Genomic DNA, 25,786 nt, shown 5'->3' with positions numbered 1-25,786 from the left:
AGGCTCCGCCGCGGGGCTCGGCCTCCGGCTCCGCCCGCCTCGCGGTCCCCGGGCGGCCCGCGGTCCCCTGGGCCCCCGCTGCCCCGGGCGGTCCCGGCGAGGCCGGAGCCGTGTCCGTGTGGGAGGAAGGCTCGGCCAGGCAGCACGCGGGGCCCGGGCTGGGGATGCAGCGCCAACGCCAGAACCGGCCCCCCAAAACCCCCCCTTTGGTGGCCGCGCAGCAGCGAGAATGAGCGCCGGGCATCGCGGCTGCCCCCGCATCCCGGCAGCGGCGTGTGGGGCCCGTGGCCCCCAGCCGGGCCGGGCCGCTCTGTCCCCGTGGGCCGCAGCCGCCGCCTTGCCCGTGGGATTGGCGGCTCCGGACAGCCCGGACACGGACTTTGACCCCGCGCCGGGCCCGGCTGCGGCCCCTCTGCCCAGGCCCTTAAACCTTGGACCGCAGTGCCTTTGTAAACAGGCTGTACCGAGGGAGCCCGCGCAAGCCGCGCGACGCTGCCCGCACACCCCTCGCCAGCGCAAAAAAAAAGGGGCATTTAATTTATTTATTGCCCCGCGGGTAGTAAACAACGGAGCGATGCGCGTGGCGGTGGTGGGCGCCGGCGTGGCGGGGCTCTCCACGGCGCTGTGCGTGCTGGAGCAGTGCGGCCCGCGCGCGCCCGCGCTGCAGCTCGCCGTGCACGCCGAGCGCCTCTCGCCGCGCACCGCCAGCGACGGCGCCGTGGGGCTCTGGCAGCCCTACGCGCTGCACGGCCGCGGCCCCCAGGAGACGTGAGTGCCCCCAGCGCCGCGCCACGTTTGCAGGGGAACGCGAGGGCTGCTGCGCGGGACGCTGCGCCTCGCGCTTGTCTCGCAGGCTCTGGAACAAGGAGACCTTCGAGTACCTGCTGGGGCACGTGGGCTCGCCGGAGGCCGAGGAGATGGGGCTCTTCCTGGTGTCTGGCTACAACCTGTTCAAAGAGCCCGTCCCGGTAAGGAGCAGGTTGATGGGGACGAGCAGGGTGATGCTTGCGGCCCGTGCGAAACCTCCAGCGGGTTGTTGGGAGAGAGGATCTCCTGGAGCTCCATGTTTCCTGGTTTTCTCAGTGGAATATTTGTGAAAGGGAAGGCTGAGCCCTCCAAGGGCTGACACTGGCTGCAGAGGATCTGTGAATTGATGCAGTCAGACCCCAGCCATATGGCAGAGGCAGCAAAGGTGTCTGTGCAGTAGAGATGTCCCTATGTTGCTCTCCTCCCTCTGCTTTCTTATATCCCTGTGTCTCCACCACGGTGGTTTAATTCTGTTACCGAGTTCCAAACTCCTCGGCCTTTTGCAGGACCCCGTTTGGAAGGACATAGTCCTGGGCTTCCGGCACCTGACACCGCGAGAGCTCGAGCTCTTCCCTGGCTACAGGTATTTTCGGCGCCGTTCCCGGGGCGGCGCAGCCTCGCAGGGGCTCCTCACGGCCGCTCTGCTTCCTCCCGGTGCTCGCCTGCAGCTATGGCTGGTTCAACACGGCGCTCATGCTGGAGGGCAGGAGGTATTTGCCCTGGCTCACCAAGAGGTGAGCACCTCGCGCCGAGGAATAAGAACTGCCTTTTCCCACCCATTTTTTCCGCCCCAGAAATAGGTGGGGGGAAACATCAGTTTTCATCCTCCTCACCAGGCTCCCCCCAGGCAAAGCCAGTGGGTGACAGGGGTCGTGTTGAGGGTGAAAGGAAGTGGAACAGGGGTCAGAGCCCAGAACCAGGGGCAAATTTGGGCAATACGGTGGGCTTTTACCTGCTTTACTGGCTTTGCTTTACAAGTGAACTTGTCCCTGCAGGTTAATGCAGAGGGGAGTGAAGTTCTTCCACCAGAAGGTTGAATCTTTCCAGGAGGTGCGTGGGACCCGCAGGTTTGCGGGCGCGTTTGGGAGATGGGGAGTGTTGGGACCCGCAGGTTTGCRGGCRCGTTCGGGAGATGGGGAGCATTGGGACCCGCGGGTTTGCGGGAGTGTTTGGGAGATGGGGAGCGTTGGGACCCGCAGGTTTGCGGGCGCGTTCGGGAGATGGGGAGTGTTGGGACCCGCAGGTTTGCGGGCGCGTTCGGGAGATGGGGAGCATTGGGACCTGCAGGTTTGCGGGTGCGTTCAGGAGATGGGGAGCGTTGGGACCCGCAGGTTTGCGGGCGCGTTCGGGAGATGGGGAGCGTTGGGACCTGCAGGTTTGCAGGCACGTTCGGGAGATGGGGAGCGTTGGGACCCGCAGGTTTGCGGGTGCGTTCGGGAGATGGGGAGTGTTTGGGAGCTGCCGCAGCGGCCGTGCTCGGCGCCGCGGGGGCCGGTGCCCGCGGGCAGCTCCGTGCCCGTCTCTCCGCAGCTGTTTGACCAGGGCGCCGACGTGGTCATCAACTGCACCGGGGTGCGCGCGGGGGACCTGCAGCCCGACCCGGCGCTGCAGCCCGGCCGCGGGCAGGTCATAAAGGTGAGACATGGCCTCATCCCCGGCAAAAAGCACTCGTGTAAAAACCGCCTGCCCGCCGGCCTCGGGGCGGCAAACTGGCATCGCTTCCCGCTGCGCTCGGGATCGCCAGGCTTCGGCTATTTCCCCTCTCGGGAGGGAGGCCAGAGACTTAACAGTATTGATAAAAGGATGCAAAAAAGCTCGCCCGGTGCTTTGTGCTGTGTCCCTGGCGTCCGTGCGACTCTGCCGCCTCGCCCCCCAGGTGCGGGCTCCGTGGGTGAAGCACTTCATCATAACTCACGACCTCGAGTCGGGAATCTACAACTCGCCCTACATCATCCCAGGGTAAGATCTGCTCCACTGTGGCCACGAGGAGGGCTTTTAAGAGCTGCATTTCTGGCGCTTCCTGTGGCACTAACATTTCAGGATTAGGCAATTGGTCACTACACACAGCACAAGTTGCAATCCCCTCGGCTCCAGAGCGGGGTATCCCAGGGAGGTATCCCTGCTCCCAGCCCCATCCGCAGGGAAGCTGCCTTGGGACTTTAGCGAGCCCGGGGCTCCCGGAATGGTCACGTTCCCCTGGAGTCAACGCCAGCACTGGGCTCTTGGGGCCGAGCAGCCAACCCGGGAGCCGCATCACGAGAGTCCCCACAGTCCCCATGTCCCCTGCGCATCCCGCTGCAGGAGCGAGGTGACCGTGCTGGGAGGCGTGAACCAGCTGGGCAACTGGAGCGAGGAGAACAGCGCCCAGGACCACAGGGCCATCTGGGAGAGCTGCTGCCGGCTGCTGCCTGCGCTCCAGGTGGGTGTCTGAGCCCCGGGCACCGGCTCACAGGAGGCTCAGACGCACACAGGGCACCCTCAGCACACGAGGGGACACAGAGGAGCTCTCCGAACCATCACTGCTCGTGCTCAGAGACGTGCCGGTGCTGCTGCGCTCGCAGCGAGGATGGGTTTTGCCCATGCAGCACGGGGCGGCCCCACGAGCGGCTGGCACTGTGCTCCCGTGCTCTGCCCTGCAGGATGCACCCATCGTGGAGGAGTGGAGCGGCCTGAGACCCGTGCGGCCCAGCGTTCGCCTGGAGAGGGAGGCCGTCGGGCCCGGGCGCTCCGAGGTACCGCGCCAGGCCGGGAAGGTTCCGGCAGCAAAGCTGCTTCTTCCTTCCAGAGCCTCCTGGAGCTCTGTGCTGGGAAAGGCAGCTGGAAAATGGGGAGTTTGGGGCCACCCGGCTGCTCCCCGTGCCGACCCCTTCCCGCTCCCGCAGGTGATCCACAACTACGGCCACGGCGGCTTCGGCATCACCATCCACTGGGGCTGCGCCATGGCTGCGGCCCGGCTCTGCAGCAACATCCTGCAGGAGAGGCTGCCGCTCCGCGCCGCCCGCCTCTGAGCTGCCCGCCCGTCCACCCGCCCCGCTTTAGCAGCCGTAGCTTAGGAATCGTAGGAGGAAAGCAGAGGCAAATCACCCGTGGCTGCGCCCCGCGGCACCCTTCCGTTGCAGCACGCGGCTGTTCTGCGGCTGTCACCAACCTTCCCTCCGCCCCGGCCTCGCTCGGCTTGTGCGGAGCGAGAGCTTCAAGATACAGACTGTTGCTCTGTGGTGAGTTGCGCTCGTGGCCAGGGATCCGTCTGCAAAGGGCGGGCAGGGCCCGGCTCACATCGCGGCTGCGGGTCCTGGGCGCGAGGGGAAGGGGCTGGAAGGCACCTGCGACCCCCCCGGCTGCGCAGGCTCCCGGCTCCTGATGGGATTTGCCAGCTCCCCCAGGAAGGGAAAGCTCCTTAGCGGGACAGAGCTCTGGAGCTCCTGGGAAGGCAGCACGGACCCAAAAGCAGCTGCTTTGGCTGCGGGCACTTTGTGAGGTTCACGCGGGGACAGGAGCCGGGGCTGCAGCACCTGCTTAGCGTAGCTGTCTGGCAGAGGCAGCGCCCGGCTCCCTAAAACAGGCTTCCCGAGCGGTGCTTTTAGCAGCAAGAGGAGGACGTTGAGGCCCCTGCGTTTGCCAGGTTCTATATATAGCAGAGAACATGTGCGAAATAGCTGCAGTCGCCTCCAGAACTCCCGCCCGCACTCGAGCTTCCCGTCGGCTCAGCCTGGAGAGGCGCCGGAGCAGCAGCCGGAGCCGCTCGCGGGCACCGCCGCAGCCCCGGCTCCCGCTCCCAAAGCTGTCCCGCATGGAAAAGGCTCGGAGCCGAGGGCAGCCTGCCCAAGGCGGACGTCGGGACGCGAGGCTGCCTGGCAAAGCGGCTCCGACTTGGAGCCGCAGCTCACCTATGGTTGTGCTCACCCCAAAGCCACAAAATCCAGGGAGGGGGGAACAGGGGCAATAGCTGGAGACAGTGCCTTAATGAATAACGTTAAACCTAATGGTCTGTGGTGTCACCTCAGTAGAAACCACTTGGCGGGATGGCAGCCGCTCCGTTTCACCCGTTCCGCGTATGAGGTGCTGAGGATGGTGCTGTCTGTCCATCTGTCCGCCCATCCCGCAGCCGAGGCCGCTTCCCAAGGGCTAATGCTGGCCAGGCCAGGCCAGAGGAGGCCTTGGGGACTCAGCTAGAGCCTGAGGGGCCGCGCGGGGCATGGCCATGGATCGTGTCTTGGAAAAAAGATACGTAGAAAGGAGTAGGTGGGGAATTTTATTTGCATTCTGCTTTTGCTTATTTTCTTGTCACCACAGTTTAATAGAGGCAGCAATAAAAGTGGTATTCAAAGCTCCCTGGCCACGTTGCTTTCTTTTCCTAAAGATTTTGCATTGTGGGAAGAAGGGCTTCATATCCTGGGCAGCCCAGGGAACAGGAACCACAGGGACCCCAGAGCTTGGGGAAACACCGAGCGCCTACGCACCGCAATCCAGGCCCTTCCGCAGCTCCAACTGCTCCCATTCCCAGCAATGGGAATCTCCACAGGGGCCAAGTCCTCAGAGCAGGAGCCGGGGGAACCTCCGGGCAGGACAAAACCCAGGCACTTACTGCCCCTCCCCACCAGCCTCTGGGACAAGAGCCTTTTTACTGCAAAAACTATTTATTTATTCAACATAAAATATCTAGTGTGGAATTCACCTATCCAGTGTTGCGTCGGTAACATAAGAACAAAAGGAGTATTTTACAACAAGCTTCATATACACAAAGTTTTTAAACATTAAAATGTACCCAGCTTAGAAACTGTACATTCAAACACGAGAAAACATTCCACGTTCTTCCGGCAAGCAGTTAGGAACACGAAATCATTCCGTCAAAGCACACTTGGAGAATCACTTTTCCCACAACAGCGTGGCACATTAATGTATTGGACAGCGAACAAATCTCCGAATCACACAGTCCTGTTTGCTCTCAATTTTAATTCAAAATTACCTCTCTTTAGTGTTTTAAATGAAGCTACTATAGTAATTCTTTCATCAGTGAAAAATACTCGACAGTGTAAAACAATCTTTGGAAGCTTATTATATACATCAACGGTGTTGCCATATTAACAAAATATGACTTGTGATTATTTATAGGCTATTGTGCATCAGCCAAGTGTTCTTCAGCTTTTTCAGTGAACGCTCTAAAATGTCCTTCTCTTAGTGATGATTTCCAGGACTTGCCAAACCTGAGCTTAGCTCTGTCTCTCAAGCAGCCCCAGAGGCTCCTCGGGATTTTGGGGATGCGGGATCAGCTGCCAAGGGCAGATCCAAAGCCCATGAATGTCACTGGAACGCTCAGACTTCAGGGAGCTCTGGATCATGCTTTAGGCATCACTATCCTTAAATGAAAAACCTGGAACGCGAAGCTGTCTCAGCAGGGCCGAGCTCGGCATTCATAGCGTTATATACATTTTTTTCCTTTTCTTTTCAATGCAGAATTTATATAAAGTGAAAGGCAAAAATGCCTTCCATTTTCTCTTTTTAATACTGTAAATGTCACAGGTTTAAACCGAATTACTCAACAGGATGAAAAGGCTTTGCATTGCATATACATCTACCTGGGAAATATTTTATTTGAAGTATACATATGCACCACTTTATTAGACATATATACTTCAGCCAAAACCGAGTGCAGACTTTGAAGGCCATTGCAATGCAGCCTTTTAAAACTGTTAAATAAAAGTAAAGAAGGAAGCCAGGTGAGCACGTGGACCCTGGAGAAGCAGAATTTTGAGGGAGTTCCTGGGTAATGGGCAACCCAGCAGCAGGGCTGGGAAGACCCCAGCTGCACAGAGCACCCGGGGCAGCCTGGCAGGAGGGGGGACACAGGGAGTTATTGGGGACACAAGGCGGGTATTGGGGACTAATTCCTGCTCTTCCTGCAGACCAGCCAGGCCCGGCCTTCCTGGGGCTTCTGCACACGGGGCAGAGACAGAGATAACGAAACTCAACCCGGGGCTGCAGCCTCCCCAGGCCCCCGGAGGTGGGATCCCCTACGGAGCCCCCAAGGGCTGCATTACATTTTCCTGTGACTGAAAATGAAACACTTGCCCATATCGACTGCTTCGGGAGTCCTTTGCAGTCACTGTCACAAAGCAGCAGATGCACAAGTCACTTCAGTGCTTTGTCAAAACATAGCCTTTCCCAGCAGAAGATACCCACACACACCATGTTAACAATCTCTTTGGCCTTTCTTGTTAGTCTGAGGTTCCCCAGGCTCTTTAAGGAATCATGCACTCGTCCCTTTCCTTCAGGGCTACACGCAGCCTAACACCTCTTGGATAACACATCTCACACGGCACTACAGTGTCACAGAGCCCCAGTGAAAGCTGAACCCTGACTGTGCTTGTTTGTCGTGCACACACACGGACTACGGACTCAGTGACCTATTCCTGCCCCGGAGAAAGGGGACCTGGTTCCCAGAATACCTTAAATATTTCACAGTGCAAAATTTGTTGCACTCTTACCTATATTTATGAAACAACCGACCACACGTATAATTAAAAATGTATTGCTTCCCTCAGCTTGGCGATTAGCATTTAGTCCATCTCACTTGCATTTGGTTGTGTTCCATAGTTTGGATTCCTGAAAATAAACCGAGACGCGTGGATGAGGAAGATCTCCATTTCCTCCCTGCATGTCCACAACCTCCACAACCTGACAGATCTCTGACAAGCAAGAGGTGCACACAGGTATGAAGTGTACTTGGCCTCACCTGAGCTCCGTCACCTCTGCCAGCAAGAGCAGCAGCACCCATGTCACCTCTGGGGCAAGATGCGAAGGAGCCAAGACGCTCGTCTAAGGATGGTTGTGGTGCAGCTCTTCCCGGGATTCCTGATCCCGACCACATTCCTGCGTTACCAGCTTGACCTCACAGTCCACGTACAATCTGCAGCTACTGAAGAGCCCGGCTGTCGGGAACCAGCTTCTGGCCGGAGACACGTGAAGGCGGCTCCATCCAACCTGCTACAAGCAGCTGTGCACATCGAGGCGTCTGTATCGAGAGTTTTGGCCACACCGCTGCAGGACACACGTAGGAAAGGGAGCAGAAACACGTGGGCCCATGCAGAAAACCCCAGTGTGTGTCTGCACACACAGTGACAGCAGTGCAGCTGAAACAATCCTCACCACGCGGCACCCAGGAGCGCTCCGTGTTGCTGGCAAACTTAGAGAAGTCAAACTCTGCTCCAAACCACTGGAATTTATATTTCTTACATAACATTCCATCCTTGCAGCAAATACCACTCCTCACTGATGCAAACTACCTGCCTTGGATGGGAGAAACATTCAGAAAACGGGTGCCAAGCAATCTCTTTTGCAGTGCCTTAGTTCCCAAGGAACAGAGCTCGTAAGCAAGGGAACTATAAAGCGGTGGTTGGTTGCTGTTATCACATTTCCTTGTGGTGCTTGATGGCTAAAAAGTGCAAGGCAGGTATCTAATTCATAAAATCTATTCTGTAGTGTATGGAATCCACCGTATTCAATGCCAGGTACACAATAAATATTAATCTTTTGCTTTTAGGCATCAAGAGTACATTATTTTAGTTACAGCTTATACTGAGTTGCATTCAGTTAGCTATTTGCTTGACACGGGACATTTTAAGCTGAATAGCTGACCATGCAGGCACAACAGACTTGAGAAAAACCCCTCCTGCTAAACTTGAAATGATATCTGGATCAAATGCCTCAATACAGAAATGTATTTTTTTTTATGAGCAAAGAGCAGTCGAAACACAACTTGCTTTGGTTCGACCCCAAGTTCCTGCAGTGTGGGACATGGCAGTGACAGTAGGATCCGCTCCCTGTGCCCAGGGCTTGGTTTTCTGTGAAACACCTCGCTCGCACCAGCCGTCCTGCCGGCAGGATTTCACATCCCGTCATTCCTGTGATCCAGAGTCCGACCTGGCGACCCCGGGGGAATGAGATCCTCTCCCGACCATCTCCTGTCCCCATTCCCGGTGGCTGGACTCCTGCAAGCCCCGGCCTTTCGTTTCGATGGGCAAGAAGCAGGAGGCCAGAGCTGCCAGCAGGCAGCAGCCGCTGTAAACAGCCAGCGTTAAGTAGACAGAGGATTCCAGCATCACCTGCGGGAGGAGAAGGGCAGGGAACACAGGAGAGCACCCTTGAGCCTGGCACAGAGAAAAGAACAAACACACCCCACAAACACTCTTGTAGTGGTACAAATTTTAGCTACTCTATCGGAAAAAAATCTAAATATTTCAAATATACCTCTTCAAAGATTACACATAGCTTTAAACACTAGTAAAATATCCCAGACAACAGGTGCCATCAGTGCTGTTGCCCTTATGTGTTAGACAAGATTTAAGGAAGCAGTTCAGGAGCTCTCAAAGGAGCCAGTGTCTGGATCCTTCTCCATGAGTCTCTTCCTGAAGAGTTCGGCTCTTAGGAGGAGTCTCTCGCAAGAGCAATTTTCTGTCAGGGCAGCAAGAGCTTCCTCATCCTGAATTATGTCTTCCCCTCTGCCTAAGATCTCCTTCTTCCTAAATCCAATTTTCCTTTACATTGTTTTTCACAATATCCTTTTCTATCACCACATTTGACTGATTAACAAATGTAAGAATTTGTGATTTTTTCCAGCCAGCCTTCTGCAGAGCTGCTGCTTTGGAGCAAGGCTCCCAAGTCCTGTCCCTGCAGAGCCAGACTCCTCCAAGCCTCCTACCTGGCTCTTGCTGCCTCCTCCCAAGGTTTTCAGCCCACAGGATCTCTTTCTGTCACCTTCACGCACCTACAGGCTCCAGAGGAGAGAGTTTTTTTACCTGTGCAATGAACGGGGTTATGAGGGCTCCCACTCTGGCCATGCCACTGCAAGATCCCAGGCCTAAAGCACGAGTGGCTGTCGGATAAACCTGTGAACAAAACATCAGCCCATTAATCCGAGGGGAGAAGCTTCTCCTCTGCCCTCCAACCTCCTAAATCAACAGATATCACTGAGTGGTACTAGAGAAATTTCTGCTAGACAGTTACAATGAGGTCGTGAACTTATATCCAGAGTTAGGTCCATTGTGAAGACTCCATAAAAATGGACTTTCCCACCATGTTCTCACACCCCTTAAATATTCTCATGACAAAAAACCAACCTCCTTACCTCAGGAGTGTAAACATAAGCAGCCTGAAATCCTCCTGAAATAAAAGCTCTTGCAATGAAGAGCAGCACAGTAAGAACATTTCTGTGAGAATAAAAAGGAGAGCAGTGGTTGGGATTGTTCTATACAACCTGTTTGCTTAACTTGGAGGCAAGCGCAATAAGGAAGCTAAATTTGCAAGAATCCTTATTTATTTTTAAATGAACACTGTATTTTTTCCTGGACTTTTAATATAGCAATGATGCCAAACAACCTGCATCCCCACAAACACATCAGTTTTTGAGCTGTACTCATTCAAACTGACAGTTGTGGCCCACTGAAATAAACAGCACATGCCTAAGATATGAGCAGTGCTAGCAGAAACCAGGCTACATCAGAAAGGCATCAGACTGCAAGTTCCTTTCAAAAGGCATGTAGTTAGGTATCACTTAAATATCTGTAGTTTTGTAGGTTTGCCTATTATTCATATAGTGTCTGAAAAGGTTCAATCCAGAGAGCTCTGCACTGCCTCTCATGTCACTTCTTTGTCCTCCTGTCCCAAGCTTCACCCATCACTGCATGTGCCACTCAGACCACGTGCAGCCACACACAGAATCCCAAAACTCATTGGGAAATTTGGTATCTTTATGATTCAAGGGCAGAGCTGCCAATAGATTCACCCTTTGGAATATATCCATGAAACACAGGAATAGTGAAGACACCAAAATGTGACTCCAGGTTCCTTTGAAAGTCATGCCCCATGTGTCCGCCACAACAACACCAAGGTCACCAGCTGTGCTGTGACCAGCTTCTGGGTTGTGTCAGTTTTCTAGACTGTCTTCTAGGTAAACTTCTGCCTCACCCACTTGGGCCTCCTGCTTCTCATATAACTGCACCTCAGCACTAAGACCACTCGTGGCAACAAATGAAGCAGCTAAACAGGAGACAGAGGCAGGACCTGACTGGGAAGCATCACCTTGGAGGTTAGGATAGGGTCCTCCGAGAAAAGCTTAGGCAAGGAATAGCAGACAGCAGCACGTGAAGCAGTTACTTAGGCTCATCATGTAAGACAAAAAAGATTGCCCAAGGTCTTCTGCCTGTTCATATATAAGCTCTTATTCCCCCCTCCGAATTATTCGTTATTCAAAATTATAGGATAGAGAGAATTTCTGCTCTCCTGTTTCTTTAGTCTCCTTACAGCTCTAGTAACAAGATCTAACAGCATCCTCTATTTCTTTTTTTCCAGTAGAACATGACCAGCTGCTGGTTTTTCAAATCATCACTTTCAGTCTTCCTGCCGCAAGCAGGAAAGAACATAGATCAATCGACAGCAGTTGTTAATTGTCTTTGACTTACCTTCCAACACAGAGGAACAGCAGAAGACTGCAAAATGAGAAGACCAGAAAGGACAGGGCCATGGTTTTCTTGCGGCCTATCCGATCAATAATCCAGAGTGTTACTAACACACCTATGGAAGGAAATGAAGTGACCAGGGGGAATCAAATCATTTATGGATAATAATTAAAAAAAAAAAAAAAATCAAATGATTCAGCCCCCTTGATTTAATTGCTATTCTTCCTCTGAATGTGTGGCATGCTGCTTAGATAGAAGCTGTAGCCAGATAGACCATTTTAGCTCCATAAAACAATTACCAGTGATTTTATCTGTAAGGATCACATGGGCAGCCAAAAGAGCTACAGCTGCTGCTCGCTGGGGCTCAATAAATGTATTGGGATCCACCCACCAAGTAGCCCAAGGAAGAAGCCCTAAAGCTGCAGGAAATACACTGGTATCAGGATAGGGGAAGAGCATGTTTTATTCTCTGTACTGGTGCCCACTGCAACCATCCTGAGCTACTAGCAAAGAAGCACAGGTGCTTTTTATTGCTATTTACCTGGGAATTCTGACAGGGTTGTCCAGAGCAGATCAGTGTAATCTTCCTCTGTCAGATACTCACAGGTCAGGCTGCACTTTGCTTTAACTGCTTTCCTTTTACTGGAAACTATGAGAGAGAGAGAGAATAAAAAAAACAACATAAACATATTTTGAATAATGTCTGCTCTGCTTACCTCCCTCTGCTCCTGCTGCGCTTTTATTAGTCTTGCTGCTGAAACTGATAGAACAGATGTAGTGAAAAGCCACTGCTGCACAGCAGGTATGTTTTACATCAGTGACAGAGCTGGAGCTGAACACTTTATAAAAGGTCTTATTTGTGACAGGGCTGTACAAGCATCCTTATCAGAATGAAAACTTTTATTTTCTTGTCATCTGCATTAGTTTAGCTGTTGTACAGTACAGGCCTATAATGATAGTGAGCAGAATTACCACCTTTAAATCAGTCTCTCCCTAAATAAATAGGGATATTAACATTAATCTATACTCTGAGGGCTGAACAATACTATTTCTTTATAAATAGAAGTATTTTTAAAGAATGCATGCTGCTTTGGTGATGCTCACGAGAGCTAGACCCCTAAACAGCTATTAGACTGCTGTACACGCTCTGGATCTGCATCTTCCTCTTGCAGTATTACTCATCTTCTTTCCATATTTTTCCAACTGCCAGGCAGTTTTCACTAATCACTTGTACTCTGAATACATCCACATCTCCCCCAGGGAATCAAACTTTTTAAGCCTCTTCTTGATGCAGTCAAAGCACTTTTGAACGCAGAAACCTTCAACAGAACTGCTGCTGCTTTCCCAGCCTTATCTCTTCTCTCAGCAGGTCTTCCCATCTTGAGAAGCTAGGAGCTCGACAGCAGCAGCAGTTATCTCTATTTCAGAACTAATTAGGCCTGCTGAATTTGGAAACTTACATTTATTCCATTACCCTTTCCTCAAGAAAGAAGAATGCATTTTCTAGCAGATTTCCCTAGAAGGTTGCATTGCAGTTTCACAATTTGGCTTCAGAGACACTGCAGGACCTTTCTGCATTATGCAGGAAACAAGGAACAATGAATGAATAATGTTTATAATAAGCAACCTTTTAAATGCATGTCTTAAAATTTGCCCTGGCAGCCACAGTGTTTTCCAAACTGTCAGCAGAAGGTGATCCAATAAAAGACATCCCATCACTTAAGAGGGCATATTTAGAAAGAAGAGATGGATTAGTACTCACTGCTGCAGACATCCCCGGCTTGGAAGAACTCTGTAGTTAATAATACTAACCCATAATATGAAAAAGCATTGGAAAACCTGCAAGGAAGAAAAGGAGAGAGGAAATTCTCAGCCGGACAAACCTGTCGTAAATAACAGGGTTTAAAACTGAACCCACTGTCTTAGGAAATGCTACCTCAAAGCTATTTCCTATCAGCATTTAGAAAATGAAAAGGCAATTGGACTTAAAATACTAGTGATTAGGTGGTTTAATAAATTACAAATCAATACTTTTTTTCTTTCTTTTTTTTTTTTTTTTTTTTTTTGAGGAGGAAGTTACTATATTGCCGTGATACTGTAAAGCAGCACCATTAAAAGCCATTTAGAAGTGGGCTGGCAAGGAGCCATTTATATCCTTTCTTACCATATAAACCAGAGTAACAATGTGGTCCATCTAAAATGGGGTGTAAAAAGGTCCCTCATTTTCCCTCGGTCTTCCTGTTGGAAAAAAATGGAAATCAGATCAGGGCTTTGACAGGTCTTCATCAGAGGAATACGGCTTGCATGGGATAATACAAAATACTGTGACATATATGTCTGTTACCTGTACGTACCTGTCTAGAAATAATTAATTTTCCCAAAGGCATTGGAGCTCCATTCTCCGTTGCTATCCGTTTTAAAGTGGCAATCGCTTTGTCTTGATTTCCAGATAACACGTCGTACCTGGCGCTCTCCGGCAGCCACTGAGTGTGGAAGCAGATCGGACGCACAGCGGTGTCAAAAACACCCCAACGAACAAGCCGGGGCCTTTCCTTGGGGGCTTACAGAGGGTAATCTCATTGACTCCAGCACACACAGGAGAAAGGATTACAGAAGCAATCCGAACTGACTCAGAGAACTATCCCTCTGCCAACTGTCAAAAATAGGTTTTAAGAAACCATAACTTTCACCATAAAGGAGGAATTCCAATTCAAAATCTTCCCCTTCTGTTACCTCATTTTTACTCCTGAAGGGTTTGACTAATCTCTCTCTTTTTTTTTTTTTTTTTTTTTTTTTTTTTTTCTCGATATTATACGTTCTCGGGGGAATACAAAATATTCAGGGCAGATCACTTAAAATGGGGATTTTTTTCAAAAGCAAACAAGTTAACATCCGTATAACTGTTTGCAGGTATTCCTGAAAAACAATGACAGTGCCTAGGGAACACTAAGAGCAGCTAAACACCTCAGTTAGAGAAATGGTTGTGCATTCATCTCCAAAAGAATACCTACAAAACACAGGACAGCGAAGAGCAAAAGCGGGAGGGCAGAAAGAATGAGCAGCCATCGCCAGCCAAGCGTGGGCATCACCAGCACTGCCAGGAGGACTTCAAACACCGTCCCAAGGGCCCAGAACACCTGCCAAAGAGAAAAGAAACAGTCACAAATGGGAGTAAGACTGCGGGGCTGCATGACTCACTGCAGCATGGAGATGGAAGGAGGAAAGGCAAGGCTATTAATGACTCCTTCTTTGTGACATTTCAAAACGTGTGCTCCAGAGACAGACAGAGAGAGAAATGCAAGAGATATTTCCAATATATCTGTGGCATATGTGTTAAAGGCACCCCTGTGTGCAAACAGAAAGGCAGACGCTTTGGAAAGGTTTGTTCTCCCGCAGCAGGAGCTCCGTTCTGAAAACCTGGTGTCGACTGTCTCTAAACACTCATGTTTAACTGTAGGCAGCTTCTCAGAAGGAATAGGCTCTTCACGGGCTTTTCTTAAGCAAAATGACCATTAAAATCTCTCTATGGCTATAATTGCCAGGGATTGTGGCAAGATTTGGATCTGATTGTAGCTGGGTGTGAGATTTCTATAGCCAGTGGGATTGAATGGATGTAACCCGAAGCAGAATTTGGCCCTCTAGGGACCAGTACACATAACTACAATGCTCACCTCTATTAATAAAATGCATTTTGCTCTGGCTTTCATTGGAAGGAATTCAGCATATAAAGTTACCCTAAAAAGAGTAAACATTGAGAAAAATGTCATGTTAGTACACTGCAAGATGTTCAGATGTTTGTTCTGCTTTTATTATAATTGCCAAAACCCGAGTAGTAAAATAAAATCCTTCCTAGCCCTCAGAGCCAGCAAGACTGGACGCTGGTTCAGACTCCCCTTTCTACATCAGAACAATCCCCTTCCGTTCATCATTGCAATGGAGGAGAGAATTTGCTCCCTTCTTGTGACTTCATCACCTCACACAATATTACATTAAATCAGTGATTAAGAGGAGAATGCAGTAGAATCACATGCCATGAGTCCCTTATATACTGCAGCAGTAAAAAGCACAGGGCAATGAGTGCTGCATAGAATTGTTTTTCCTTTGTTTGTTTTTTTGTTAAGAGAACGCTCCTATCTTTGCAAGGGTGGATGTTAGTACTGTAAATATTCATATTCAGTATTACATAATATCTCACAGAAGATTCCCAGTGGAGGCAAACCAAGAGCTTTCCAGGTGCAGCTCCTACATGTGCAAATAAAGGGATATCTGCTGTAATCAGTTAATTTGCTACTCTTAGGTATATACTTTTTAACAGCATCTTTCATAATATCTCTGTCCTTACCCATTACAGAATACAGTAACACAATTTATAAATATACCCATGTTATCCCATCCAAATTTAGCCATCATACCAAATGCTATATAGTCTACTTAAAAATAAAAGAAGTTATTTTTATTGTTTCATATATATTTATTGTCCAAGGAATTGCTATTATCGTTACAGCAAGAAAAAAGGAGTCTTAAAAGCAATGGAATTTCCTCCAGATCCTGTGACTGCCTCTGCTTTGACTCCCAGTAGGTCCCACAGCTACCGTGCCCTACCCACTGCTCTGTGACGGAGTCAGCCGAGCTGCAGCTGCTCTGCTGGGGCTCTGAGCAACAGCACTAAGCTGTGTTTGCAGCCTAAGGCTTTGCTAACTTCGACACCTTGTTGTTCTGCCTCGCTCCGGTCGTGCTCACTTGGAATCGCATGCCAGAAACTGCCTCGTCACTAGTCAGTCTAAGGTGGACTAAGGACTCTCCTATTGTACATACGCTTTGTTCCTTCCTGCAGCTCCTAAAGCAGGGCAGGAAAACAAGAAAAGAAAATTAATAATTTTGTGATGCTGCGTCTGAGCTCCAGATCTTTTATCTGGATTACTGGGAATGGCAACAGAAAAGACAGGATATTACTTTGCTTTGTGAAGAAGTCTATAACTTATCAATCAAAGTCAGGCTCTTATGACTCTGAAATAGCACCTCCATGGGGCAAAATGTCAATTATTAATAAAAGACTACACAGAGAGACAAAGTCTTCCTTTTCCATTCATAATTGAAAGCTTAGAGTAGACCTATTTATTCTAAGTGGAAAATTTCGAGCTCCTCCTCTTAAGGAAATGGAATAATGCAGTGATAGAGGAATAACCTGCTGCTACCTTCGCATTAGGGTTGTGTCTGAGCCACCAAGATAATCTCAAGGGTCCCAGGCTTGAGCTGCTGGGTTTGGGAATTCAGTTCCTAAGTGAAAGTCCAAGCTCTGGTTGAACAATAATGCAAAGTCTTACAAAGCACCAGGACTCCTCTAGCAGCTGGTGTTTAGGCCCTGGCCCACCCTGCAGCAAGTCCACAGCGTCCCTTATTAACTGCCCTATCAACAGAGATCGGGATCACCTCACTGATTCAAAGTCTTCTCAAAGTTTAATACACTAGTTCCAAAATATTTAGTGCAAAATAGGTACAGGGGCATCTCTCACTACAGGGTTATCTTCAATTAGACATAAGCATTTGTTGAAAATGAAACAAAAAAGAAAGCAAGTTTGGACTTGTGAATATTTACTTACGACTGAGGCACCCCTCCAATGCCAAAGCCCACGAGGCCCCTCAGCACCAAGATCCAGCTGTACACCGGGGCAAAACCACTGAGGATCCCATAGTAGAGCGTCCATAACACACTGATCTTTAGCCCCTGTATTTAATGAACAAGCAGAGGGAAAAGAGAATCTCTATGGTCAGGCAAATTCACCAGATATAAACTAGAGTTTCAAAACCAGCAAGTGCAGAAAATCCTCCCGGATGCCATTTCTGCCATCCCAATAGTTTCCCAAAGAATGCTGGAAGTGGAGGCCCCAGAACAGCCACGTGATGCAGCAGTGGATGGTGCACGGACGTGCCCGAGCTCAGAATCCATCCACCGGGACACACAGACTGCTCAGGGACTGGCTGCACTGCGCCTCGACTCCTAGAGACTTTTACAACAAAACCACTTCACTTTGTAATACAGTCAAGCCATTCCTTATTTTAGCCTTTATTTTTCTCACTTTTGATTTTCTGCTACTTCTCCCAAATTTCTGTCTTTTTGTTTCGCTTTTTTTGTTTTGCATTTTTTGTTTGTTTTCTTTTTGTTTTCAGTGGGTATCAGTTCTGGCTCTACTTAGCTCTACTTTGTGCATGTGGACTGTGGTATGTGTGAATAACATGCACTGAAACATGCATAGTGCAGCAATACTGGAATCCATTTCATGAAGACCCGGAGACTTACTGTTTTTCTCCCATACTGATCTGAAATGTTTCCCCAGAGAGTAGAACTGGACATCATTCCCACAAACACCACCTATGAAACACCAGAAAAAATCTTCCCTTTAACAAAAAGACAAGATAATTTTTCTACAGGACAGCAAAGAGACACAACGTTACAATGAAAATAAGAAATTTAAGCATTAACAGTACAACAAAATGTTGAGATGCTTTGCATCCATTCCTTTGCAGTAGAGACCAGCAAAGACAATCCATATAGTGGGATTTTCCCAAGTCATTCAGCCTATCTTCACTTGTATTGATTTAAAAGGGAGTTTGCTATTGCCCAGGCAGGAGGAGGAGTTGTAGTGGAGCATTCAAACCAACATCTCTCAACTTTTTCCAGTGATGGCCCCATTTCCAGTGGTTGCTGGGTTCAAGTATGGGAAAAGACATAACCGGTAGGTGATTCAAATCTATCGAGCATTTTGTCCAATTAAGATAATAATACAACTGGCCTCACAAACTACAGGAAAAAGAAATGTCTTATGAGTTGAAGTACACACCACACAACAGCACTGTAGACGGTGGGAAGGTTCCCCCACGTCGGAGCACTGTTCTTCCTGGTAATATTCTAAGAGCTCTGCTTGCAAAGGCCATCGGATCATCCACCTCCAAAGGCAATTGCATAGTTTCTCTCATGACTCCCAATCTGTCTACATATGAGGAAACTTAAAAGCAGTAAAAGAGAAAAAAATTCAAAAAAGATGGCCAGAACTTATCAACTATTTTTTTTCATTGATCAGATGAATCGAATTTTGAGTCTGGATCAATTTCCCAGAAATTACATGAAAGGTGGAGCCTGAAACTTGGAAAATCTCCTCAGTTCTCACTTAGTTTCATTTCTTCACGATTTTTTTAAAAAGGCTCCTATATTATTTTGAGCCAAAGGCGATCTGCAAGGGCCATGAAGAGATTTAACCTTGGAATATAAAGCATAATTTCTGAATAGCAATGTGTGGAAAAACCTTACAGAACACAGGAACTGTCAGTTAATTTTCCTACCGATGTGAGCAATGCAACCTGCCAGCTTGGTAATCGCCACTCACAATGAAGCTGAGGAGCTAGGATACTTAGAATCATCATTTCCATAGCATCTGCCATCTAGAAGGGTAAAAAAGAAACAAAAATAAACAACTACCTGAAAATTAGATTGACATAGCAGTCAGCAACACATCTTGAAATTACCCTTGTTACACCCCAGATACTGTTCTCCTAAAATATACTTCAGCAGACACAGCATTTAACACTTTAGAAGTAGCTCAAAAGAGAAAACAAAGTCCGTTTTCTTTTCCTGGTGTCCAGGCTAAAACTAGAAGTACTGGGTAGCTGTTCAACTGAAGCAGATTACAAGAATGATATGTTGACTAATATAGAAAACAGAGAAGTTAGCTAATGTGATCAATGTGGTAAAATGAGTGGATGAAAAACAAGATCTACTCCTGTAGGAGTAGCCTAATACCCCTTCTATTTGAAGCAAAAATCTCTATATGGAATAGAGAATCAAAACAAAAAAAAAAAAAAAAACCCAAGATTTGTAAGAATTTTAAACAAAGAGAAACCAGTTATTCACTATCCCCACAAAACAACTTTGAGTCCAGCTGTCATTTTAGAATTTCAAGTAAAAATCTTGTAAATTGGCCGATGTGGGGACTTTTTATCTGCAGAGAATGGCTACACTATTTGAAATCATTGGGATTCCCTAACTGATGATCATGCAATTGAGTTTGAAACAAACTTGCCCATGCTAATCCAGTAATAACAGAGAGTTTCCACTGGAACTTTCCAAATCCAATCGCTTCCACCGCATCTTCCACCATAAAAGTATCTAGAAAGAAAACAATTCTAGTGCAGAAGTGTATTCCTTTCCTAGTAAAAGACATACCTAGAGACAGTATTTTCCATGAATGCATTTACTTATTAATTGGGTTACCCACTTAGATATAAAATAAATAACTGAGATATATACTTAGCTTTTATATACTTCCTACTCAGGCAACTCTCTTTGTTCTTTAAAGATCACGCTAAAGACAAAATAATTCCAAATTATTGGAACGCTAAGACCAAAACACCATTTCTGATATCTTTTAGATTGCTGTTATCTTCAGGGCACTCAGCACCTCCCTCCTAATCAGAAGGCAAAGTCTGGATGTTCATTCCTCTCTCCCTCTTGTCCTTTAGGCAAGTGGGCAACAGGAACACTGCAGAGGCTTCACGTGCTCAGCCTTGAAGGTGAATCACGTGTAACTGCTCCAGGAAACTCGGCTTTAGAAGCACTGATTGGATCTGAAGGAACTTACCTAAACCTCCTATGTGAAATAGGTGACAACTGGATACACAACTCCTTGAAAGTGTCTAGTCCTGATAACATCAAAACAAGCACATAAAGCAACCCTCGGAGGACAATGCAGGTAAATCATGCTTTTCAAGTACAACATAATAAGCCTGGCTTAGAGTTTCTTTCTTTGATCTGGGAATCTTTTACTCCTCCAAAGCCAATGTATCCCACTTGGCTGATACATGACTGGAATGAAGAAGCCACATCTTTTCCTTAGGGCAAAACCAGAACCAGCAGAATGCTGCTCACCATCAGTTGGGTTGGCAAACTCCTTTGGCACTGCAGCTCCATCCTCGAGCTCGACAGCCTCTAGTTCTGTCCGGACCCCTTCAATCTGAACTTCGTGTTCTCCTGAAATTGCATCCTCATCTGACCTTGAGCTCTCCCCAGTGCGACGAAACTTGACCACTCTAAGAATAAAGAAACAACATTTAATACAACGGTGTGTCCCTTCCAGGGATGTATTTCCTTCTGAAACCATATTTATGTCAAACAGTCAGGTTCCTCTCCACAGCCCACTCCATATCACACTCACACAGAATGCTTCTACAGTGACCTTTTGTTGCTGCTGGCTTTGGGAACACTGGGAGTACATTGCTATGTGGTGTGTGCAAGCAGGATGTCATCCACACGTGTGCTTCAAATGTTTATTTCTGCAGTAGAGATGAAATGTGCCCCCATATCTTCACATACCTAGTGGAAAGCAATATTTACTCTACCATTCATATGGTGACAAGCATACATTATGCCAAAAGTCAATTGCAAACGTAGGGCTAACCCCATGGTATCTCTATGCAGGATGCATGAGCACCAAAGTCCATCACAGAGGAATATACTACACACACCTGAATGTACTTATATATAGCTGGATGTACTTATATATGCCTGAACATAGTTCTCAATGATTTCCACCCATTTTCCCAGTGGTTTCCTACATAGCTCCGCTGATGTCTTCTTCGCTTGGCCAGGGCTTGGAGAGAAGATCAGCATCCATCCTTCAACATTTAATTTATGGGAGGCCAAACAAAGATTTTGACACAGATCTACAATATTTGACGTAGCAGATTCCTCAAGCTTCCCTCGCTTCATCTGCAGGCTCCGTAACATCAGCGCAACTTTTTCCTCTTGGCAACTGATAATTTCTTGGACTTTAGCGAAGCAGTTTTTACAGACATAGATTAAATTAGTCTTGCTCCTGCCTCTTCTGAGGTTCAATAACTAAATATTTTCCTTTCAGCGCCAGGCTAGCAGAGAGTGTTTTGAACTTCAGTTTAATCCTTGGGTTTGAAGGTCAACACAACTTGACTTGCAGTACCTTGCAGCCGCGGTGACCACTCACCGACACACACGTGTGACATTTTAAAAGGAGACCCTAAAGACCCCTCACATTTGGCAAAGCCTCACCTCTGATCTTCTCTTACAAGTGCTGGTGACACGATCAATACTTACGATAAGGGCAAGTGGATGGGCAATGTATAAAGCTCCTGTAAATGGGTTTTGGTCCAACGATAAATGAGAGAGAGGTGGAATGAGTATCTTGGTCATCCACGAGGTTGTCCACAAGCAGGGGAGTCCCAGCACAGCCAGCCCCTGCCTTCAGCTCAGGCTTTGCCTGTGGCAGAGCCACAAAACCCAGGGACACACGTTCTGTTGTTTACCAGTCCCGGCACATACATGACGGCCCTGACCACGTCCCATCAGGGAAATTGCACGCACTAATGATATCCTGGCAGCATCCTGAGAAACTAAAGATATGGAAGCGTGGCCAGCTTGTGCAGATGTCAATTATTCTTAGGAGAACTGATTTGCAGCCTTTTGAGATGTTCCAGCATGTTTTTTTTTCTTTTCAGGTGCACAGAGCCCTTCAAGATCTGTATGGCCTTGCACTGCATCGCCAGCACTCTCACCTGCAGCAGGACACAGAAGGCTTTTCTCTGGCCTTCGCGTCTTGGCAGACAGTCACACGGTTTTGTTTTCAAAGACGACGTCTCAATGACCTAAACTCAAGTGCACGGAACAAAACCCCAGGCCTCTTTGATAGCTGCAAGAAAGCCACGCTCGGACTGCCGTGCAGCTGGGATGTATCCCACATGCTGGTCAGGGATACGTGGAGGTTCCTTCATTCAGTTACAAGAAAAGAATAAACAAAGCAAGTCCTCTGAGTTCACATTTAGCTCCATTCAGAAACTCAGGGTTAATTTTTTTTCTGATTTTTTTTTAACCTCAGCACAACCACCTTGCTTTAAATTTTGTTTTGCTGACCCTGCAGGACAAACTCAAGTAATTATTATTCTTTTTATTCTTGCTTTAGAGTTGTCAATGAAGATGTAATCTTATACAACCTACCAAATACATCGTCTCAGCAAGCAAGCACTGAAATTCATATGCCCATGGGATGCTATTTTATTACAAAGGCAATTAACATGAAAGTACCACTCATACATTATTAACAAAAGCTTTACAAGCACCTGGTTTAACTATATGTGAAGAAAACTTTTGTATTTATGTATTTTCTTAAGAAGGACCATTACTTGCATATCAGCAGTCTCACAGCTTGATGCAAGGTTCATTTCAATATAGAGACATCCTCTCTCCAGATATCAGAGAGTCTAAAGCACCAGATACTCCCTGGGATTATAACTGAGATTCATTCCTACAACCTATGCTGGTACCTACTCAGTGTCCTTTGAAACCACAAGCAAAATAAACACAAAATAATAAGAACTTTTCTGTCTGCAAGGAACCTCATTATGAAACCCCTGTGTTATGGCTTCACGTTTGCAAATAAATGTTGAAAGAGACTTTTAGTTTGGAGGCAATGACTCTGGATGCTATGCAAAGCATAGTGAAGGTCTAAAAAGGTCTAAAAATTGCAAATACTCCAATGGCAATCTGAGCAGGGAGCTACCTGGCCCCATTGCTCAGCATGGGGAATTAGAAAGAAAAAAAAAATATATATATATATATCACTTAAGGATCTATGAAACAAATCAATGCAAATGAAGAAATGACTTGACGGTCCTTACTGTTCCCTATCTGCAAAAATCTTCACAGATGAGATACTTCAAACCTGCGTTTGTTTTCAAGATCTCACTCTAGTGAGTAAGTCTAATGACACCTACATGGAAAGGTACTTTAGAGTATTTTTTGAGTGCTTTATTTAAAAAAAAATGACTGGAGGAGAATGCTCTAATGAAATCATGCATCTTTCCTTTTATTGCCAAGCTGAATGCATCAGGACCAATTATTTAAAATATCCGGAGTTCATGTCCATCTTCCCAACTTATTAGAAATATTATGAGATCGTTTGCTCTCTCACTGGCATTAGCTTATTAATATTTTAAATCAGTTTTAAGTATTTATTCCTTGCCTTGCAGAGGCAATAGCTTAAAAATACGAACGTATTTTAAAGCATATAAGTGAGCATTAGGAGAAATGCACAGATTTTTAAAGGAAACCTTTTGCATTCATGAGTCGGAGATGTCAGTGCTAAAGGCAGCAATGTTTTTATCACCTTTTTGCAAGCTCTAGGCATCACCCGCCAACAGCAAGGAGTTCCCCCTACATGACAGCATTTTCCCTGTGCAGCAATGTCTGCTTCTCCCAAACAAACCGTTAGCAGATATTATCGCGTGCACGGCGAGCACGTCTCTGCAATAAAGCCTGCGATGTGCCATCGGTCCCCGGCACGGAGCAGAGAGCCAAGGAAGATGCCTTCCCGAGCCCCGCGTTATTTACGGATGCAATCCACCTTGCAAATGCAATAGTAGCGTTACCCCTCACAAAACCTTTTGCCACTTCCAGGGTTTTATTCTGCCCCTTCTTATTTCCCCCCATGGTAGAGTTCATGTAAAAATAAGAAACGGGTGAGTTTCTATGGTAAATAAACCCCTTGATGCCCCCAGGATGCTGAACTCGGGCATCTGCACAAGGAAAATGGCCTGCTTCCTGGGGCCTAGGATGCTTCCCATAAATAATTTCCTTAAGAATCATGGGCATTGCAAACATCCCCGCGGCGCGCTTGGAAGCAGCCCCGCGCATCCCCTCCCGGCGCGACTCACGGCAGCTGTCTCAGCTGGAATAAATCATCCTCCATTGCCGGGCTGCGTCCGGGCGAGCTGCGCTCATCGCTCTGGCACGGCGGGCACGGCGGGCGCCGCGGGGCGGCTGGGCAGCTCCGGCGGCCGCCCCGGCGCTCCGCGCAGCTCCGCGCGGCTCCGCACGGCAGCTCCCTCCCCTTCCTGCACAGCCGGGCAGGGATGCAGCGCCCGCGTCCCCTCGGCGCCGAGCCGCTACGGAAGGGATGCCGGCCCTCGGGGACGCTGCCGTCACGGGCCGCAGCCACGGTCACCGCACGGAGACATCCCTGCGGGAAGCGGCACGGAGCAATTTCGGAGGCAGCCGCCTCCTGGAAGGCTGCAAAGGCTCCTCGGGGGACCCAAATCCCACCCAAAGGAGCTGCAGAGCCGCTTATTTCGGCAGAAAATCGCACGGGATTACTGAGGATGCTCTAGGATCGCAGGGGAAGTTCCTCTCCTGCAGCAATGTCTCCAAGCCTGCACACTGCAGACTACAATGAAATTATTTTGTAAAGCATCTTCATTTTATTACCCAAGAAAATTTGCCGTCACTCTGGCACCCTGTAAACCTTCTCCCTCGGTTGCACAGGATAAGCTGTTTGAGTGTATGCCTGCATTTCCAGAAGAATCCTTTGCAGGGCAAGGTTGCTGGGGGAAATTATTTGGAAAATAAGCCAGGTAGATGACCAAGTGACTTTTGACAAGATAGATTTGACAAAAAATCATCTGAGAACAACAAGATAAACTGAAATGAAGACAGGTGGTGAGGAAGGAGGAAGGAGGAATGTTGTACACATTCGGGTCAGGAAATGACAGAAGATGCGAGAGGCTTGGGCCAAGCCATGAGAAATCAGGCACACTTCAGTGAATATCACTCTGGAATTGTGAAGAGAATAAACTTTAATGGCATAAAATTGATAGGCTTGCTCTGTGATATATTCTCAAAAGCATAAGGGGGAAAAGAAAAGTGCTCCTCAGTTACTGTTCTTTGATGTGGGTGGTGATGGGTTTGGGGTGAAGAATGGCATTGGCCTCTCGCTTACCACAAAGGAGCTCAGTGCTTTGTCTGGAATGAAAGGTACCTGATCCACAACAAATAAAAAACAAAGGGTCTCATGGGATAGACCGTTCAACCAAAATATTCCTGAAGTGTTGATTTATTTGCTGTTCAGAAAACACAAGTGAAAGAAATCAAGGTCCATGATGATCTAATCTCCCCAGTGAAGAAGCCTGTTTTGTTCCGTTGGGTAAAACACTGGTGATAACGTCAGTCCCAAGAGGAGTTACGACCTGAAATGTCTAGGGGAAAGCAGCACTGAGGCCGTAGATCAGTCTCAGCAGAGCACCCTTGCTGAGATGTACCCCCAAAATCATCTGTGTGGGCCATTTCACAGCAGCTCCGCATAGCTTCTCCCAAAATCTTAATAGAAAATAACATTTCTCTGATACTGATCTAGTTTAAAAAGTCACTGCACAGAACTGATAACTTCCTTTTTGGAATGGACTGGCTCTGTGACTTTTCTTGCTAGACAAACTCCAACTGCCCATTCAGTTAAGAACATGAGATCTGGTCCTCTGGACACATCAGGAGGCTCATGGGACCTTCTCCCTCTCTACAGCTACTTGAAAGGAGGTTGTAATGAGGTGACGGTTGATCTCTTCTCCAAAATAACTACCAATAGGACAAGAGAAAATGGCCTCAAGTTGTGCCAGGGAATGCTCAGGTTGGATATTAGGGGGAAAAAAAATCTGCAAGGAAAGAGTGGTAAAGCCTT

General features: G+C 47.9%; 2 protein-coding genes across 4 annotated transcripts; one reads left to right on the top strand and one right to left on the bottom strand.

Moving 5' to 3' along the window:
- The first annotated feature begins 350 nt into the window (after positions 1-350).
- DAO (D-amino acid oxidase) lies at positions 351-5,096 on the top strand. 3 transcript variants are annotated; one of them, XR_003248968.1, is made up of 11 exons: positions 351-768; positions 854-968; positions 1,314-1,390; positions 1,476-1,541; positions 1,803-1,857; positions 2,338-2,442; positions 2,684-2,766; positions 3,109-3,226; positions 3,447-3,539; positions 3,690-4,025; positions 4,812-5,096. XR_003248968.1 is itself a non-coding variant. In XM_026036719.1 (10 exons), exons 1-10 carry the CDS (start codon positions 575-577, stop codon positions 3,813-3,815), a joined length of 1,032 nt encoding a protein of 343 aa, XP_025892504.1. In that variant the 5' UTR covers positions 351-574; the 3' UTR covers positions 3,816-4,027. The 3 variants fall into 3 exon arrangements, 1 of the variants encoding a protein (XP_025892504.1); XR_003248967.1 differs by having other exon boundaries at positions 4,430-5,075; XM_026036719.1 differs by lacking the exon at positions 4,812-5,096 and having other exon boundaries at positions 3,690-4,027.
- A 545-nt stretch (positions 5,097-5,641) lies between these two features.
- On the bottom strand, positions 5,642-24,065 carry SVOP (SV2 related protein). The gene is made up of 16 exons (XM_026036716.1): positions 23,994-24,065; positions 20,182-20,342; positions 19,337-19,422; positions 18,600-18,698; positions 17,560-17,631; positions 16,862-16,986; positions 14,933-14,996; positions 14,273-14,398; positions 13,616-13,744; positions 13,426-13,499; positions 13,024-13,100; positions 11,803-11,910; positions 11,265-11,376; positions 9,932-10,013; positions 9,603-9,692; positions 5,642-8,909 (listed from the first exon to the last, which is right to left on the bottom strand). The coding sequence occupies exons 1-16, from the start codon at positions 24,026-24,028 to the stop codon at positions 8,703-8,705; spliced, it is 1,647 nt and encodes a 548-aa protein (XP_025892501.1). The 5' UTR covers positions 24,029-24,065; the 3' UTR covers positions 5,642-8,702.
- Positions 24,066-25,786: the final 1,721 nt, after the last annotated feature.

This window comes from Nothoprocta perdicaria, unplaced genomic scaffold (assembly GCF_003342845.1).
Source record: "Nothoprocta perdicaria isolate Ctin4 unplaced genomic scaffold, notPer1 scaffold_185, whole genome shotgun sequence".
NCBI classification, from domain to species: Eukaryota; Metazoa; Chordata; class Aves; order Tinamiformes; family Tinamidae; genus Nothoprocta; species Nothoprocta perdicaria.
This window is presented reverse-complemented; position numbering and strand designations above follow the sequence as displayed.